A 19,152-nucleotide genomic window follows, 5' to 3' on the forward strand; every position below is an offset into this window, starting at 1 on the left:
TCCATAAATGTTGAAGGTTGTGATGTTTTTGCACAAATCGAGTCGTGAGATTTAGAAACTCTTTTTCCAGTTCTTGGGGTCTCCTGTCTTTTGATCCCCATGTACTGACTCTTTGTGGTGTTTTTAATCCATCCTGGTTGGTGGGCACTTCTAGCATCCAAGAAACCGTTACGATCAACTTCTTTGCGATGGTTCTTGGTTTAAAGGTTCCTGTGTTACAAATAACGTGAACTAATTCTTGAATGTGCTGGCCAATCCTTCTTGAATGCCTGATTGCCAATGTCAAATATGGATATTTATTTGTAAAAAATAGATAAATTAGGTGCACACTATATGTTAGATAATGATTAGGCAGCAGTAACCAGTACAAGGAACCCCAACCTTGTAATAGAATAGAGTAGACAAAAAAAGAAAAAGGAAACCACGCCCTAAGTATAAAGAGGGATATAAATAATATACGTACACAATGGTAATAATGGTGGTCTCTATACAATTGACCTCAAAGATAAAACATAAAAAGATAATGGTGCAGTAAATCAAATACAGTGGGTGTGTGAATGGATACTTTGAGATAATTCACACTCACATTTCCCAGAGCTAACTCAGAGCTCAGCTGTTAGTATGCATGGACGGAACAATCCCCGTCTAAGGATATGTGTAAAGTAGTAGATATCTTGGTCGTCTCGGATTAGATGATATGTGAAGAGACAGAGAAGTCCACATAGTGTAATATTTACTGATAAAATAAGTAAATATAATAATAAAATTCCATACTCACATTTACCACAGCAGGTCTTGCTCTAGTTTTTATGGCATAGGTGGTGTAGCGGAGTGCAATATTAAAATCCACGATCTCCGCTGGTTCCACAGGTAAATCCACAGTCAGCGCTGAAAAGTAAGGCAAGTCCCCAAATCCTCCCAATAACCGGACGAAACACAGTTTGGGAGTCAACTACTGGCTTTATTCACAGCTGGCATATTTATACAGTTCCCCATGCAAGGGGTTTCCATACAGTGAATCCAGGGGATTTCTCCCATCATGCAATGTAATTTTCCCAACAGGCTGTGCTGCACGAGAAGGATACTCCCACTAAAATGGACGATTAAGTGGATTATCCCCTCGTGCAGCAGAACTGACAATCTGTATTAAAATGCGTTTTTTACGTTTTATTTGGCAGATTTAAGTGACCGAACGTTCGGTGGATAGCTGGGACCTGAGCGCATCTTTTGGGAGAATACCGCTCAGCTCCCAGCTGAACTGACCGAACGCCGCATGAAATATACTTAGCCATCGAGTTCGGTTTAAAACTACCGAACACCGATGGGGAACACAATGTGATGAGAGCGGAACTCCCGAACGCTCTGGAAGTCCAGCGGTGTTCGCATCATTGAGTAGCCGTTTTTAGTACCAGGCGCTCGACGACCGAACACCGCTGGAGATACAAAGGATCCAAGATGGCCGACCGCCGCATGGTCGGTAGTCAAACGACGGCCACCTAGGAGAACCTTTAATTACCGATTGCAACATTGTTGCAATCGGCTAACGAGCGCCACACGACTCTAAGTCTAACTCCAGCGCAACAGCCTGGCATTGTCCCCAGCCACACGGTTCAGCCACACCAACGGGTTGTGATCTGTGAGTAGGGAAAAGGGTTGTCCATACAAATAAGGTTGCAACTTTTTGAGGGCCCACACCACGGCCAGGCATTCTTTTTCAATGGCGGCGTAGCTTACTTCCCGGGGTAACAACTTTCGGCTCAGGTAAGCTACGGGATGTTCTCCGCCATCTGCTCCTACTTGGCTCAGCACTGCTCCCAATCCAAACATTGAAGCGTCTGTGTGAACAAGAAATCTTTTAGTTGGATCAGGAGCGGCAAGTACAGGAGCATTAGTCAAAGCAGTTTTGAGTTGTTGGAATGCCTGCTCACACTCTGGGGCCCAGACAACCTGTCGGGGAAGGTTCTTGCGGGTCAAGTCAGTCAGGGGTTTGGCCAGGGCACTGTAATTGGGCACGAATTTTCTATAGTACCCTGCGGTACCTAGGAATGCTAACACTTGAGTTTTGGTCCTGGGGGTAGGCCACTTGGCCACAGCTTCAATTTTAGCCGGCTCGGGTTTCTGCTGCCCACACCCCACCCGGTGACCCAAATACTGCACCTCTGCCATCCCGATATGGCACTTGCTGGGTTTCAGGGTTAGCCCTGCCTCCCCAATACGATCTAGGATGGCCCCTATATGCTGTAAGTGTTCCTCCCAGGTCTGGCTAAATATGGCAATGTCGTCTAAGTACGCACATGCATAACTTTGGAAACCGTCCAGTAGCCGATCTACCATCCGCTGAAAGGTTGCCAGGGCGTTTTTCATCCCGAATGGCATGACCCGAAATTGGTACAGGCCAAACGGGGTGACAAAGGCCGACTTGGGGATGGCATCATCGGCTAGGGGAATTTGCCAGTATCCCTTACACAAATCTATGGTAGTGAGATACTGGCCACGGGCCATCTTATCTAGCAGCTTGTCTATCCGGGGCATCGGGTAGGCATCAGACACGGTTTTGTCATTTAGCCTCCGGTAGTCGACGCAGAAACGCGTCGTGCCGTCTTTCTTAGGTACCAGCACTACCGGCAATGCCCAGGGGCTATCGGAGGGCTCGATAACCCCTAGCTGCAACATTTCGTCTAGCTCAGTCTTCATATGTGCCCTCACTGATTCGGGGACACGATATGGAGCCTGCCGCATAGGTAGCTGTCCCTGGGTTTCAACTCGGTGGGTGGCCAGCGGAGTGTACCCAGGTAAATTGGAGAAGGTAGCCCCCTTAGCTACAATCAGCGCTTGTACCTGGGCACGCTCTTGAGGACTTAGCCGCTCCCCCAGTTGAACCCCCTTGGAGGGCTCTGTCTGTGCCTCTGGTTCTAAGAGGTCAGGTAGGGGCAGATTCTCTTGATCCTCCGAGGCAGAGGCGCATATCGCCGCCACATCCTCTATCCTCTCATGGTAGGGTTTGAGCATGTTCACGTGGAGCATGCGTCTTTTCCCTACCCCTGAGCAGGGGCCAATCACATAGGTGGTGTCACACTTCTGTTCCACCACCTGGTATGGGCCCTGCCAGATGGCCTGCAGCTTGTCTGTGCGGACTGGTTTTAAAATCAAAACCTTTTGTCCTACTTGAAAGCTGCGGTCTCTGGCCCCCCTATTGTACCAGTGGCGCTGGCGTTGTTGGGCCGCCTGGAGATTGGTGCGCACGGCCTGAGTTAGTGCCTCCAGTCAGTCCCTAAACTCCAGCACGTAAGATACAATAGGGGTCCCATCGGGACTACTCTCCCCCTCCCAGTGCTCCCGAATTAAGTCTAGCGGGCCCCGTACCCTCCTCCCGAACAGCAATTCAAACGGGGAAAACCCTGTGGACTCTTGGGGTACTTCTCTGTACGCGAACAGCAAATGGGGTAGGAACCTTTCCCAGTCTCTATGGGCCTCTCCAAATGTGCGGAGCATCTGTTTCAGCGTACCATTAAACCTTTCGCATAGGCCATTGGACTGGGGGTGGTACGCTGAATTTACTATTGGCTTAATGCCACAGAGTTTCCATAATTGCTGGGTGACCTCGGCGGTAAACTGGGTGCCCCTATCGGATATGATCTCTTGGGGAAACCCTACCCGGGAGAATACCTTCATTAGGGCCTCTGCCACTGTTTCGGCATGAATATTGGAGAGGGCTATAGCCTCGGGATACCGGGTGGCATAGTCTACCACCGTTAAAATGTACTTTTTCCCGGAGGGACTAGGTTTTGGCAAGGGCCCCACTATATCTACGGCCACCCGACTAAAGGGTTCTTCTATGATGGGAAGGGGGCAGAGTTTGGCTTTATGTCGGTCGCCCCGCTTGCCTACCCGCTGGCAGATGTCACAGGACGTGCAGTACTGTCTCACGTCCCTGGCCAGAAGAAAGCGTGGGTCAACCTATATCGAGTACGGGTCATCCCTAGATGGCCAGACAGGGGAATTTCGTGTGCAATCCTAAGTAATTCCTGCCTATATTTCTGGGGTACCACTAACTGTTTAGTCGTTACTGTGACCGACCCTCCTATTTCTCGTTCAGCAATGCGATACAGTAGCCCTTTCTCCCACATGTATCGCTCCCCCTCTGACCCTGCCTGGTCAGTGTGTACCCGGTCCCTGTATATCTGTAGTGTGGGATCTGACTTTACCTCGGCCTCAAACTTAGTCGGGGTATCCCAGGATAAACGTGTCGGGTGGGGGTCTTGGTCTCTTACCTGAGCCTCAGAGTGTGTTGGTGGAGCCATGGTGCGAGCCTGTTGCCGTGTGGTTACTGGATGGGCTTCCTGGTAGGGAGCCTGTGGAACAAAAGCAGAGGTCATCTGGCCCAAATCATTCCCCAGAACAACATCTGCCGGTAAATTCTGCATTAGTCCCACTTCTACTGTCCCCTCTCCCACACCCCAGTTCAAATGTACTTTCGCAGTGGGCAGTCGGTATACCGCTCCCCCGGCTACCCGGACTGCCACAGATCCGCCAGTATGCGTCCCCTCGGATACCAAATGGGGTGCTATCAGGGTTAAGGTAGCTCCCGAATCCCGCAGCCCCTGAACCTCTTTCCCCTCTAGGTTTACCAGCTGCCGGTGATGCTGCTGGTTATCGGTGGCTCAGACCGACATTACTTCATGCAATATACCCAGGGGTTCCTCTGCATGAACATTCCACAACTCCTGAGTGGTCGGTTCCCTTTGATAATGGTGGGCAGCAGCCCTGGGCACCGGGTTTGGGCGCCCCTGATTCCAGGTGGGCTTGCCACGGTTTTGGGTACATTCCCAGGCCATATGCCCCCATTGTTTGCAGGAGTGGCATTGGATGTTGGCCCGCCCGTTATATCTGGAAGGTGGAGGTAAATTCCCTTGGGAAGGACGAAACGGGGCGGCTGTGTGCGCTGGAGGTGGTATAGCGCTAGGTAGTCCTGTGGGTCGGGGGTAGCTTTTGGCTATAGGTCCCTGGTGTCTCCGTGCATCAAAGTGTTGGTCGGCCAATCTAGCCGCTTCAGTTAGGGTGAGGGGTTTCCTGTCCCGCACCCATTCTTGTGTCTCAGGAGATAGTCCATTAAAAAACTGCTCCAGCAACATCAGCTGGCGCAATTCTTCCATGGTGGTGGCTTGACTGGCCTGTATCCACCCTTGGGAGGCTTGATCTAGTTTGTGCGCCCATTCAGCGTGCGAATCTCGTTCTGGTTTGCGCAAGTGTCTGAACTTGCGTCGGTATGCCTCTGGAGTAATGGCATACCTCTCTAAGATGGCTCGCTTCACCTTCTCGTAATCCTTGCTGTCCTCACTGGGCACAGCACGGTAGGCTTCGGCTGCCCGACCTGCTAGCTTGCTTGCTAACAGTTGCACCCATACTGTCCGCTCTAACTCATGCAAATCACACAGTCTCTCAAAGTCCTGCAAGTACCCATCAATCTCATCCTTTTCCTCGCAAAATGCTTTGAAGGCCTGGTACGGGATTTTGGGCTTTACCGGGTTGTAGAGGGACCCGGTGGCGGACTCTGCTCGAGCCAGTGTGTGCTGCGGGCTGTGTGCCATTACGTATTCCTGCACATTTGCCATCACCAGGTTCATCATGGCATCCGATACAGGCTGCGACAAAAATGCTAGCCTGGTCCTCATTTCTCTCTCATAGAGCGTTTCTTCCATAACTGCTGGGGATGTAGCGCTGCGGCCTTGGTCTCCCTCCATCAGTTCGGCAATTAGGGTAGCCTTGGTTTTGTTGCTGGCTACCTTACCCCTAGCTTCCAGCAGTTCCTTTAACGTTTGTTTCTTCAGCGTAGAATACTCTGTCTCCATTCACTTTCGGTAGTCAGTTCTTTCGCTGTATTCTGCTTGCCATTTCCTTTTCTTATTCGGCAGTTATAATTGCACGAATTGCGCTTTTCGGCTGTAAGGTTGGATCCCGTCGCTTGCCACCAATTGTAGCGGAGTGCAATATTAAAATCCACGATCTCCGCTGGTTCCACAGGTAAATCCACAGTCAGCGCTGAAAAGTAAGGCAAGTCCCCAAATCCTCCCAATAACCAGACGAAACACAGTTTGGGAGTCAACTACTGGCTTTATTCACAGCTGGCATATTTATACAGTTCCCCATGCAAGGGGTTTCCATACAGTGAATCCAGGGGATTTCTCCCATCATGCAATGTAATTTTCCCAACAGGCTGTGCTGCACGAGAAGGATACTCCCACTAAAATGGACGATTAAGTGGATTATCCCCTCGTGCAGCAGAACTGACAATCTGTATTAAAATACGGTTTTGGGGGCGGGGCCTGGCTGCAGAACCAACTGGTCGACAACCTCATGGGCTCCTGCACAGAGCTGCTAATTAACCTGCTTTTCCTGACCCAAACGGAGACTAATCAGCAGAACGGAGACTAATCGGCAGAACAAAATGATACCCCTCACGCTGAGGAAAAAGCAATTTGTGCCAAATGAGTGTCGGAGGCCTACTCGACAGGTGGGAGCAGGAGAGACGGACGTTCTCCCCCCACTATGCCTGTGGGACTTAATGCGGACAGATCCCAGTCCCCCCCCCCCCTGGACCGGTGGGGGTCATCCCGGTCCACCAGCGAAAGACAAGCACTCACATAGGGGACGTAGACCTGAACCATGCCGCCCGGGCGGTACCACGAGGCCTACCTAAGATGGCCGACAGCAGGGCCGCAAATCCTCGACAGCAAGATACCGAGGACTGGGCAAGGGCTTTCAGGGCGAAATTTGATGCGGTTTGCCAACGCTTTTGGGACCGCATTGAAACTGGATGCTCGCACCCTGTACCGATACTGGTAACACCGGCAACGAGCCACTGCACACTCATCAACACACAGCCGGGTCATCCAAGCTCAGCGCTGCCACCGCGAGAACGGGCACAAGCCAAGAAAGAGACCCGGCGGAAGAAGCGAAGTCGGGGCACTACTAGCTTGCAACAGCCTCACAGACGCCGAGCAAAGGCGCCGGCAGGAGGCTCCAGCAAAACGCCCACCACCATGTGGGGTCCCAATGGCCCACAAAAAATAAATAAGCACCACCGCCAGACAAAGCACCCGCCGACACCACCCGCCCGCCGCACAGCCAGTACCGCTGAAAGAGATCCGAAGGGAAGAGGCGCTCAGCCGCCAGACAAGCACCCAGCCAGCAACAACCTCTTACCACTGCCAGGACCGGAGGAGCCACAGCGGTCCAGCACCTCGCTAGCCTCTTGCTCCAGATCAGCAACCATGGCCTCCAGAATGGGTATCGGCTAGGCACATAGGGACTACCTTATCATCTGGCATCCAGCCGTTGCCCATACTCACACCATGTGAACTGTGCTTCTGCTCGGACGCTATCCTGTATGGAAGCTGAACTTTGGACGTACCCTTCAAGTTTGGACTCCTATTTACCCCTAATAATTTCTTTTTTTTTTCTCTACGTGTATCTAGATTACTCACTAAGCCTCTGCTTTTCTGTTAAGAAGCTGTGACCAAGCTATAGACCCAGCTGACCTCTCTTTTCGCAACAGGTCATTTATTAGTACACTGCAACACAAGATAGCAAGTCTTACACCAGCTCACTGTGTCTTAAACATGTTAGTTCTTATGATTTAGTTCTCCAATCTTGCTATGTGTAAAACGTTTAAAATGTCGAGCTATGACATGTTATAACCTTTAGTTTAACCCTATAACTATCATTGTGACATACTCCTAGGCCTTTCTAGCTGACATGTTAGCTTAGAATGCACAATAACCTAAGGCAATGCAGCCACCAATCGTTTATGCTCACTCTACAGCTACACTGTAATTTACCAACTATGGAACATCTTAGAGCTACAGGCTTCTTGCCTAATCAGTCCCACAAACTAAATACCACGGCTTAGCATGTCTACCTCACTATATTTGTATTTTATGTCACCTTAATATTTCTGTCTATGTGCAAAAAACTGAATAAGCTAACGATACTTCCTCCCACACGCATGCAAACATGCACTCATCACTCTCTTATGTTATCTTGTTTTGAACCACTTTTTACTTAAAAATGTGCAAGTCTTCCTCATGCCATACTCATGTTATATTGTTTTTATGTATTCACGCTTGAGACTGCTGTTATGGCACTACGAGCTCTGTTGTACTCACCTGCACGACAAAAATAAAGAATTAAAAAAAAATACGGTTTTTACGTTTTATTCGGCAGATTTAAGTGACCGAACGTTCGGTGGATAGCTGGGACCTGAGCGCATCTTTTGGGAGAATACCGCTCAGCTCCCAGCTGAACTGACCGAACGCCGCATGAAATATACTTAGCCATCGAGTTCGGTTTAAAACTACCGAACACCGATGGGGAACACAATGTGATGAGAGCGGAACTCCCGAACGCTCTGGAAGTCCAGCGGTGTTCGTATCATTGAGTAGCCGTTTTTAGTACCAGGCGCTCGACGACCGAACACCGCTGGAGAGACAAAGGATCCAAGATGGCCGACCGCCGCATGGTCGGTAGTCGAACGACGGCCACCTAGGAGAGCCTTTAATTACCGATTGCAACATTGTTGCAATCGGCTAACGAGCGCCACACGACTCTAAGTGTGTGGTCCACCTGGGGAGCCCGTATTCGGTTGGCGAACGGCCCGGATGGCCGCAATTCGTCAAACGAAGGGTTTGCATGCTGGTAGCTTAGGGCTGCCAGCATGCGAACGGTCCTAGAGAATACACACATAATATAGAAGATACAGTCCCCCCTTACAGCCTATGGACAACCTCAATATATCACAGTCCAGAAGTGGCTAGGTTTGCCACAGGTGGTATAGTCCCCACCAAGAAGCCAGATGGTAACCAGGAAGTAAGAAGTAAAATCCAAATGTAGTAAATGGAAAAAATTATTTATTTAACAAATAAATAAAAAAATATAATGACTAAAGTCCTTTAAAATCCACTTGACTCGTTTCACCTGTCAGAAGGCTTCTTCAGAAGTGTGGATGATGTCCTAGTACCATTCGTTTATATATGTAATTCATAAATGATGATTTCTTCCTGGTGTGTTTGTGAACGGAACTTCCTGCTTCCTGTGCCCAACGGTGAACCGCACGCGTCACACCGGAAGTGACGTGGCGATATAGGACCGTGGTTTTGTATGCGTTCCATACATGGAACGCAAAACGGTACTAGTATAGTAGCGCTGAGTCCCGGTGGAATGATTGGGGAAATATCTGATGAATAGTGGGCTAGTCCAGAGTATGCAAAATGTAGTTTGCTGAAAATAAAAGTAGAACCTGCACGTGTCGCGCCATGAATGACGCGACACTATGAGTCCGAAAAATAGCTGTGCGTTACACTTGTGGAACGCAAATAGTGACGGAGTGTGGGTTCCAATACAGTATCAGTTTTCCGTGTGTACGGTGTGAAACGCAAGGAACAGAGTGTTTGTATCCTAAAATACCAGTAGTTTTAACTGAAACGAGTATGCGTACTGTGAGCCCGATACGTAGGGGTGAAGGAAACATTTATTTACCCGTGAGTTGTATGAACGGACCGGGAAAAGTGATTTTGAATAGTTTAACCCGTAAAGTGTGGACCTAGCCCGTTACCGATGCCGTGGGACTGTTGCCAGGCGGAACGGGTAGGTCAACTTACGGTATGAGAGTGCCTAGGATGTAATCTGCGGCGACAAAAAGGAGCTTAGAAGCTGGTCGGACGGAAACCTGCTGCTGGATTCCTGGACACAGTTTCAGCATGGAAGACCTCGTGGGAAGACGGAAGTATTCCAAAATGGCGACTGGATGAACCGGAAGTGCATTCAGACGCTGACCTTGATCGGTAAGGAGTCAGGTAAGAGGTGTAGCTTATATAGGGGAGTAAGTTAACTTAAGCCCCTCCCACAAATACAGGCCAAACGGCCTTACTACATATATATATAATGCATTTAAAATAGTGCGTTATTTTTAATTATTTCCCTTTAATTGAGCAGATCCCTATATTTTCCCATACAACTTCATAGGGGTGACCGGCACAATCATCTAGCAAGCTTTTGGCAAAATTAAATCACTCAAATCACCCCTTAGTGCCAGCGCATTACACTCTTAACATCAAATTATACGCGGTTTTAGCAGCGTCCTTTAAATAATGCATTCTGCTAGCCACTGGAACACTACCAAGGTGGAGAACCACACTAAATGTGATTTAATTGGTTTCCAGCATAACAAATAGTCTCCCATAATAATCAACAATTATAAATAACAGAACACAGATCACAAATCTTTATCTCTGTCCATGCTTTGTAGGCTGTGATATACTTTTATGCGCTAATAGATCAACTAATATATTTGCTTACATAGGCATTCTAGAATCCTGAAGTCTCTCAATAATTCTTTTAAATTGTTCACATAAAGACTCATAGTATCACTTCATAATTTTACTTAGAACAGCTTTAAGACTGCTTCCTGCATCTTCCCCTATAATTGGTTTTGGTGCTTCGCATATATAACATCTCACTATAACCCCTGCTGTTGCAACATATGTGATTTCACATAATAAATACTATTTTGAACAACAAATATATTATCTCTAAAGAAGGGAGTTGTAAATTTTAGGCCAAAGCACACATACATTCTTTAACAAACTAATTGAGGTATATATTTTGCAATACCGTAATCAGTTCTCCAGTTTAGTAAAGAAGACCACTTTTCTCTTCGATACTTTTTTTGTTATTCATTCTCCTCTGTAAAAAAAAAAGCAAGCTGTCACACCGGTGACCACATCGGTCCTAAAGACACTCCTGGCGGAACTCCAGGCCTGGTGGACACCGCCAAAATCCGCACGGACATCAGGGGGCTGTCGAGCAGACTGGGGACCCTGGAGAACAATGCTGGGGAGCAAGCCCAACAAATCACCTCTCTGCAGCAAACGATCAAAGACCTGCAGTGCCAAAATGAAAGGTATGACCGACGTTTTGCAGAGATAGAAAACTTGCAGTGCTAGACAAATTTAAAGATCAGAGGCAGCAGGGAAGATGTACCACCAGCAGAGCTGCCCCATCTCCTGAGACACCTGTTCACTGCGCTGTTGCCCCCAAGGCTGGGAAAAGCGGTGGAGCTGGAGGGATTCTTCCATGCCAACAAGTCGCCCAAAGCCCCGGGTGGGACACCTAGAGACCTGGTGGTCTGCTTCCAACACCACAAGGACAAGGCCACAGTGGTGGCAGCAGTGCGGGAGATTACACCCTACACCTTCGAGAACACATCTCTCACTTTCTTTGCGGACCTCTCAGGTGGCACTATGGCGTGGAGGCGCACACTAGCTCCTGTCACGACTCTGCTAAGACACCATAAAATTCAATGCAGATGGCATTCCGCACGTACGCTCCTGGTCCTCAAAGACAGAGACAAACACATAATACACAACATGGTCGAAGCTAAGGCTCTGCTGACCTTCCTGAACATACCTCAGGACACGGTGTCACACATGGGGACCCGTGCGGCAGAACAAACAAACACCCCACAGGTGGAATCCGGCAGCGGTGACACCGTTCATTCCCAGGAAGACCAATCTTTACCCTCCTGCAACGGAAACTACCCGACTCACCCAATTAGTTTATTTTACCGTTTAGTTTGTGTTTTGTTCAGCTTTAGCTGGTATAGGGTACTTACGCCCTGTCCACCCTCAGCTCGATAGGTTATTCAACCTACATAATACCCAATTTCTCTCCCCCCCCCGCGCCTCTACGTAGCATCGTATATTGCCTAAGGGGTAAAACTATGAACCACATCTGTCATCCAGCATAGCACCATTGCCGCTTCCTCTACGGAACACGCACCCCATGCACTGATCAACCACGGTGAAGTTTAGTCGGATGACCCTTATCTGTTTTAGTCCTAAGTCATAAGATAGCACAGTTACCATATATAAAAAAATATTAAATTCATGTACTGCATGATATATCGGACTAATGCCTTTTCAACGCACCTAATTGTCTATGAATATCTACTCTATCTCCCTGAACTGCGTTTTAGGATAATTTTCTTTATGTGGATTGATACCAAAAATAAAAAAGCAAGCTGGGCTATTCACTAAAGGGAGAATTCAATGTAAATTCATAGTGAATTTCAAGTTTAAGGTCAAAATAATCGAACTGGTCTAAATCAGCTATGCTTTCTGTTTGGCTACTCTGGCCTTCAATTGAAAATTCACTCTGAATTCACACTGATATCTCACCTTAGTAAATAACCCTGACTGTGTTTATTCACTAAACACAGTATTGTAGTGACAATAAATAAACAAAACTGAAAGACAAAAGTAATGGCTATCAGAAAGTAAGAGGGAACAAGACAGAGTAATACGTGGAAGCTCAAAAACTGGAGTGAGTGGGGTTTCACCAAATCCCAAGGATTAACGTAGAAAAGATACAATTTATCCAGGAGCTTTTACAATAAACAGAAGAGAATGCCTTATAGTTACACAATAAAATTCTAATTTCTAAAAATGAGGAAATTCTTAAAATGCAAATGTGTGTACTCAGGCAGACAAAGTTATACTCAGTATAAAATCACAGCATTATGTTTCATAGCAGCAAATAGTCCAAGTATAAATATATAAGTCCCAAATTGGATGAATAATATATACCAGTCTTTTAGAGTGTGTATCATAAACCACCTTTGATCTGCTGGATGAAATAGCAAGATCAACTGGGGTATTTATGAATTTATATACTTTCAATACAAGAAAGATCGAGTGCAAAAGTAGAAAATTAGTGATAATTCAAAAAAATAGATCCAAAATGTCAGTAAATAAACCAAAACATAAAAATGGAAATGAAAATAAAATAAGGGCTAATTAGTATTGCTGACTAACAGCCAAAATGCTTAGTCTCTCACCGAAAAAAATCTGGGCTGACAGCCTGAAAGTGATAATTGTGGCTGTAGCAATCAAAGATAAAAAATATATTGTGTTAAAGTCGTGACAGGATCCGTGTATAATCCGTGTAATGCCAATAAAAGATAAAAACTTGTAGGTGAAAAATAGAGTGTTATTTTATTTAATTAAAAAAGGTAAATCATCTAAATATAGGTGAATAAAATATTATAGAACTGATCCAAAAAAGAAGAAAGCAAAATTGGCTAAATAACCTGACTGATGATACTGGATGGCTGTGGATGATATTCGTCTTCTACCAAGTGGGTGTTGCAGCAACCGGTGAGGACGGCGTCCGCAGTCTTGGTTAGTCCACCTCCGACCTCACATCGATAGGTGAGCCATCTCGGTGATGTTAGGCAGAAACAGTAGATAGCCAACAGATGCTTTCTCCAAACAGGCCTTAGTTCTCAAACCTTTCCAATGTGGATTGTAGCCTTACGCGTTTCAAAGGGTATTGCCCAATTTCATCAGAGGCATATCAGTACCTTGCTTAATACCAGTATATATATATCTACAAACCTACAAGTCAGTAATTGGCAATTTGCAAATCAGACATTTCAATCAAATGCGGAAAAAAATATACATAGATGAAATAAAGAAATAGCAATTTGCAAATAAGACATTTCAATCAAATGCGGAAAAAAACATACATAGATGAAATAAAGAAATAAAGAAATTTAAATTTAGATATAACATAAAAATAAAAAGTATTAGGCATAAATAAATAAGAATAGAAATCAAAAATACATGATCAGCTTATAATAAGCCATAAACAGTGCAGGGATGCGATATATGTCATTTTATCACTAAGTGTAAATCACATATAAATATAATAGTGCAATGTAACACATCCCTGTGGCTCAGGAGAATAACATCAAAAGGACCTAGATGGAAACTTAATACTTATCTTCACTTCTTCTCTAATTAAACAGAATGAAAATAACATTCATATTATAATAATAATAATTAAGCATACCTTTTGGGGAACATCAAACTTAATAAATGGAATATAACATACATATTATGATAATATTAATTTAGACAGACCATATTGAAAAGACCATATTAAAAAGACCATATTAGAAAGACCATATTATAAAGACCATATTAGAAAGACCATATTATAAAGACCATATTAGAAAGACCATATTACAAAGACCATATTACAAAGACCATATTAAAAGGACAAATATCGATAGAAAATTGGCTGGTTAAGAAATACACACACTTAGGAGGTGCTGATTAGAGCTATTAAACTCATTAGACTGAGACCATCACATTAGCAACAATGTAATAACTGAATGACCAACCGGCACCCTTAACTTAAAGAATATAGTCGGCACATATAAGGTCATTCAAAATAAAAATAAGAATAAGAATAAAAATAAATAAAAATAAATATAGAGATAGAAATAGAAAAATAAGATGAAATAGAATAGATAATAGACACTTAATGGATTATTATGGGACCCTCTCCATGGGAAGAGAGCCATACATGCTAAAGGGAGAATAAAGTGTTATCAAAACCCTCTAAAATTGGAACATATCTACCAAGACTAGAGTTAGAGCTAAAAACAGGATATATTAAAATAGCAAATATACCTAAAAAAAGGAAGGAAAAAAGTTTTAAAAAAATTTTTTATACATTTTTTATAAAAAAGCATTAAGCTCGAAGTCAATATTAAGACCGTTGGGTACTAGGGAGTTCAGAGTAAAGATCCATTTAGCTTCTTTTTGGTCTAAACTTTTTTCCAGATCACCTCCCCTCCAATTGGTCTCTACCTTCTCGATAGCCATAAAACTTAAACCTGCTGGATTTCCCCCATGAGCTTCTTTGAAGTGTCTGGATAGATTATGTGTGGATAAACCTTTTTTCACATTCCGGATATGTTCTGAAATTCGTGTTTTAAGTTTCCTTTTTGTCCTCCCGACATATTGCTTAAGACATGGACATGTAATTAGATAAATTACTCCAGTGGTGTCACAATCCATGTTGGACATCACTTTAAAATCCTTTCCATCAATTGCTGAAGTGAAAGTCGTTCTCATTTTCTCTTGTTGGGGGTTATTTTTACACCCTTGGCATTTATTACATCTTGAAAAACCTTTATTTTGAATTTCTTTACGCTTGTGTGTCGTGGATTTTAATGTTGGTGCCAGCATTAATTTCAAGTTGGGTGCTTTTGTATAGATGATCTGGGGATTGTCTGATATAATATCGGACAAACTGGGATCACTTTTCAGGATATCCCAGTGCCTTCTCAAAATTTCTTGTACCGTGGATGCTTGATTGTTGAACTGTGTAATAAATGCTGGTGCTTGATCTTGTTTTCTTTGAATGTTTACCTTTTTCTGTAAGGTCTCCTCTCTTGTGATATTTTGCATCTTTGTGAGGGCTTTGTCCAAAAGTGGAGTCGGATAACCTTTAGTTAGAAACCTTTGTTTCATTTCTTTCATTTGTACATTGCATACTTCCGGCTGCGAACAATTTCTTTTAATTCTTCTAAACTGGCTCTGAGGAATGTTTTTGAGCCATGTTGGTTTATGATGACTGTGGTACGGTATAAAACTGTTGCAGTCTACATTCTTTTTAAAAGTTTTTGTATGTAGTTTTCCTTCCTCAATGTAGATACTTAAATCCAAGAACTCAACTTTTTCTTTTGAATACGAAAAGGTGAATAAAAGATTATACGGATTGTGATTAAGATAAGACATAAAACTTTCTAATGATTCCAGGTCTCCCTTCCAGATAAAAAAACAATCATCGATGTATCTTCGCCACAGGGACAGTTTTGCGCCGAACGGGCAGTGGTCCCAAATAAATTCATCCTCCCACTTGCCCATAAATAGATTGGCGTAGCTCGGCGCAAAACGTGTCCCCATGGCAGTACCTTCCAACTGTAGATAAAATTGTCCATCTGACCAGAAATAGTTATGTGTCAAGATAAAAGCAATACATTGTATTAAAAAATCTATCTGGTCATTTTGCAGTTCTGAGTATACAGCCAGTGAGTATTGTGCTGCCTCACATCCCTGAAGGTGCTCTATAACAGTATATAGCGAGGTGACATCAGCAGTTACTAAAAACATATCTTCTTCCCAAATAAAATCTGATAAAACATTAAGAATTTGCGTGGAATCCCTGAGATATGATTTAAGACATAAAACCATTTTCTGCAAGTATTGATCCACATATTCTGATAGGTTTGCTGTTAGAGATCCTATACCAGATATAATGGGACGTCCGGGGGGGTTTTGTACGCTCTTGTGGATCTTGGGTAGATGATAAAAGACCGGTATCTTAGGAAATTTTACATTTAGATACCTGAATTCTCTTTCATTGAGAATCCCCCTTTCCTTACCGTATTCCAATAATGTCTTCAGATTCTCTGTGAAAGTGAGGGTGGGATCTTCTTTTAATAATTCATATGTAGATGCATCATTCAGCAATCTCCGATTCTCCTCTTCATAATCGGTAGTATTCAAAATCACCACTCCCCCTCCTTTGTCTGCTGATTTAATGGTTATGTCATCTGTCTTCATTAGTGTCATTGTAGTGAATTGAAGTACGAATTGCAAAATATAGGCAAAAAGTGTTGATTTGTAAAATTTAAAAAAAAGGGTAAAATTAGTTTTAAGAAATATCAGTTCTTAAAAATACACACATAACACGGTCCATTTTTGCAGCTAATTATCCTTTATTAGCATCTACTCATATTATTACTTGTTCTACTGTAATGGTAAAAATTAAGATGCAGTTTTCATTGAATAATTACCCCATTACACAAATAGTTTTTAACCTTTTTTTGACAGCGATCCACATTTCACACATTACATTAGCATTGGACCCATTCTTCGGTTGTAAAAACGACTCAGTGACCCGTTCTTCGAGTGTTATATAATCAACAATAAAATACATTTTGCGAAATACTTTTTTTTAGACTTTCCACAATATCGTAGAGGTTTCTGTGACACTGATAGAACTACGAGAAGTAATTACAGTTAAACGTACCGCAGCTCAGATAAAGAGAAATAAACTAACCGCAGATCACCCTTTCAGTTTTTGTTGAAATGGAAAAAATATTTTTCATTATGTCTCAATTTGGGGGTATATTTAAAAAAAAAAAAAAAAGCCTAATCTTATAGTATAGACCTACCAGTCACGCACAGGATTACTGAGGTAGCCGTGGGCTGTAGGGTCTTGGACACTCAAAATGACAGACCAGCGTGTTATCGGTCTTCAGGGCTCTCATTGGATAGAGGGGCAGGTCAAACCTGGTGTTGGGCAAGGTGTAACCTCCATTGGGTCAGAGGTTGAGTACACAGGGTTAAATGAGCAGATTGCAGGGTACAATTCTAGGGGTAGAGTCAAGCTCAGCTCTTTATTAAACGTCACCACCACATCACTGGAAATAATATAAATCTCTTGGGATGCTTGCTTTAAAAAATTTTTTTTTAGAAAGAAAGATCCTGTGTCCAAGTGCCCTTTTAACAATATTATTACGTATGGTTTCAATATTTCTGTTAAAGTGCTAGAATTTGTGAACTGTCACTTCGAAGGATTTTTAATATCATGATTGAATATCCCAATATTTAGCAAAAAATTTACTTGTGGGGTGTGAAAACATAAACTTAAATGAAGAAAAACCACACCTCCTGTTACTGGGTGCCTCCATCTAAGCTCCCTGTCAATCATGTTTATAAGCACTGCCCTTTGCACCTGTCAGTCAGCATAGGGGAAGGATACAGGGAAGAGGAGAAATGAATGAGGGACAGTTCACCTTTAAACAATACGTTTTGATTTGATGCCAACAATCTGTAAACATTTGGGCTAAATTGAAGAGTTAGAAACCAAAAACCAGTCCTCAAGTCACATTTTCTTTTTCAACCGCTATTTTTACCCACCTTTTGACAACTCGCGATTTGATGACTAAATTCCATTGTTTCATTACATTATATATTCCTTATACGTTCTTCTGGAACTGTCTGACATTCTTTTTATTAAGCTACATAAACAGGCTTAAAGTATGCTGCTGGTATAAATATAAATGTACGCAAGGTTCATTATTAAATGGAATCTTTGCATTTGTGAGTCAGCCCACCATTAAAGTATATTTAGAGCTGCAAGGACGGATACAGTTTGTATAGGTTGTATTTTGTTGAACAGTGATTGACATTTTTACCTTGAACACTCAGTTCAAGCCCCTTTTAGTTGCATGACTTTTAATCGACTATTTGTCTACATCACACGCCGACAATATACAGAAACAATATATATATATACTTAGCTTACATTCGGCCTTGGCACAGATAAGGCTGGTGGATGGGTTGTGGAAGGATTTCAAGATATGTGACACAGCCAGACTAATATCCTCATTACTGGGGTAGAGACTAACGGAAGCAAATCGCAGATACTGAAGTTTGGGGGTTTCTTCTGGACCCAACTTAATGTGAGGTATCTAGGTGAAAAAAATTAGGAGTGGACATAGATCGTAAGATAACAGCGTAAGAAAACAGGTTTATAGGGGAGAAGCTCTAAGTAAGATTACATTTAAGAACACAGTTGAAAATAGAATCGGGAAAAAAGATAACCCAGGAGAGAGAGGGAATAATGTAAAAAAAACTGCAAAATTAAAGAATGAGTGCAGTATAATGGAGGTGTACAATGGAATCAGAAGATTCCAGATGAAAGGTTGAGCTTTAAAAAGGAGACAAGAGAAATGGAAAAGGAAAAGAAATGAGACAGGAATAAAAAGGTAACAGAATTGGGGAAGAAAAGAAGTTTAGATATTAGGAAAAGAGGCAAAAGAAGGAAGATGTTGGAGGAAGGAGAGAACAAGAAGAATGTAACGGCCCGCAAATGGGGAGAGAGACATCAGTGAACAGAAAAAGAGAAGAAAAATAGAGAAGGACAAATGTAAAAATGGTGAGTCAATAATGATAATAAAAAAAAATGGGATATTTTTAATACTCATAAGTATTAAAAGTCACTTTTTTGTTTACACAAGAAAGATAAAGAACATTTTAATTCTCATTTTTTTCATGTCAGCCACCGCTCAGCGCTTTTAAATGACAACAGGCATCATTTAAATTTCATGCGCAATCAGCATTTGTCGGCTTGTAAATGAGAAACATTGCGATCTAATGTGTGACGCATATTCCGCAATCTCACCTGATTGTTAGTTGGCGAGCGGGTTGTAGAAATGCACGTGTGTGACAA

The 19,152-nt window shown here is 43.4% G+C and overlaps 1 protein-coding gene across 2 annotated transcripts in view; it reads right to left on the bottom strand.

Annotated features, from left to right (window-relative positions):
- Positions 1–19,152, bottom strand: part of GRIK5 (glutamate ionotropic receptor kainate type subunit 5) — a 208,193-nt gene that overhangs the window by 49,224 nt on the left and 139,817 nt on the right. For both annotated transcript variants that reach the window (XM_063436799.1, XM_063436798.1), the window contains exon 5: positions 18,226–18,391. In XM_063436799.1, coding sequence (XP_063292869.1) covers positions 18,226–18,391 — 166 coding nt within the window. The remainder of the gene's footprint in view (positions 1–18,225; positions 18,392–19,152) is intronic.

The sequence above is a fragment of the Pelobates fuscus genome, chromosome 11 (assembly GCF_036172605.1).
Source record: "Pelobates fuscus isolate aPelFus1 chromosome 11, aPelFus1.pri, whole genome shotgun sequence".
In the NCBI taxonomy this organism is placed as follows: domain Eukaryota; kingdom Metazoa; phylum Chordata; class Amphibia; order Anura; family Pelobatidae; genus Pelobates; species Pelobates fuscus.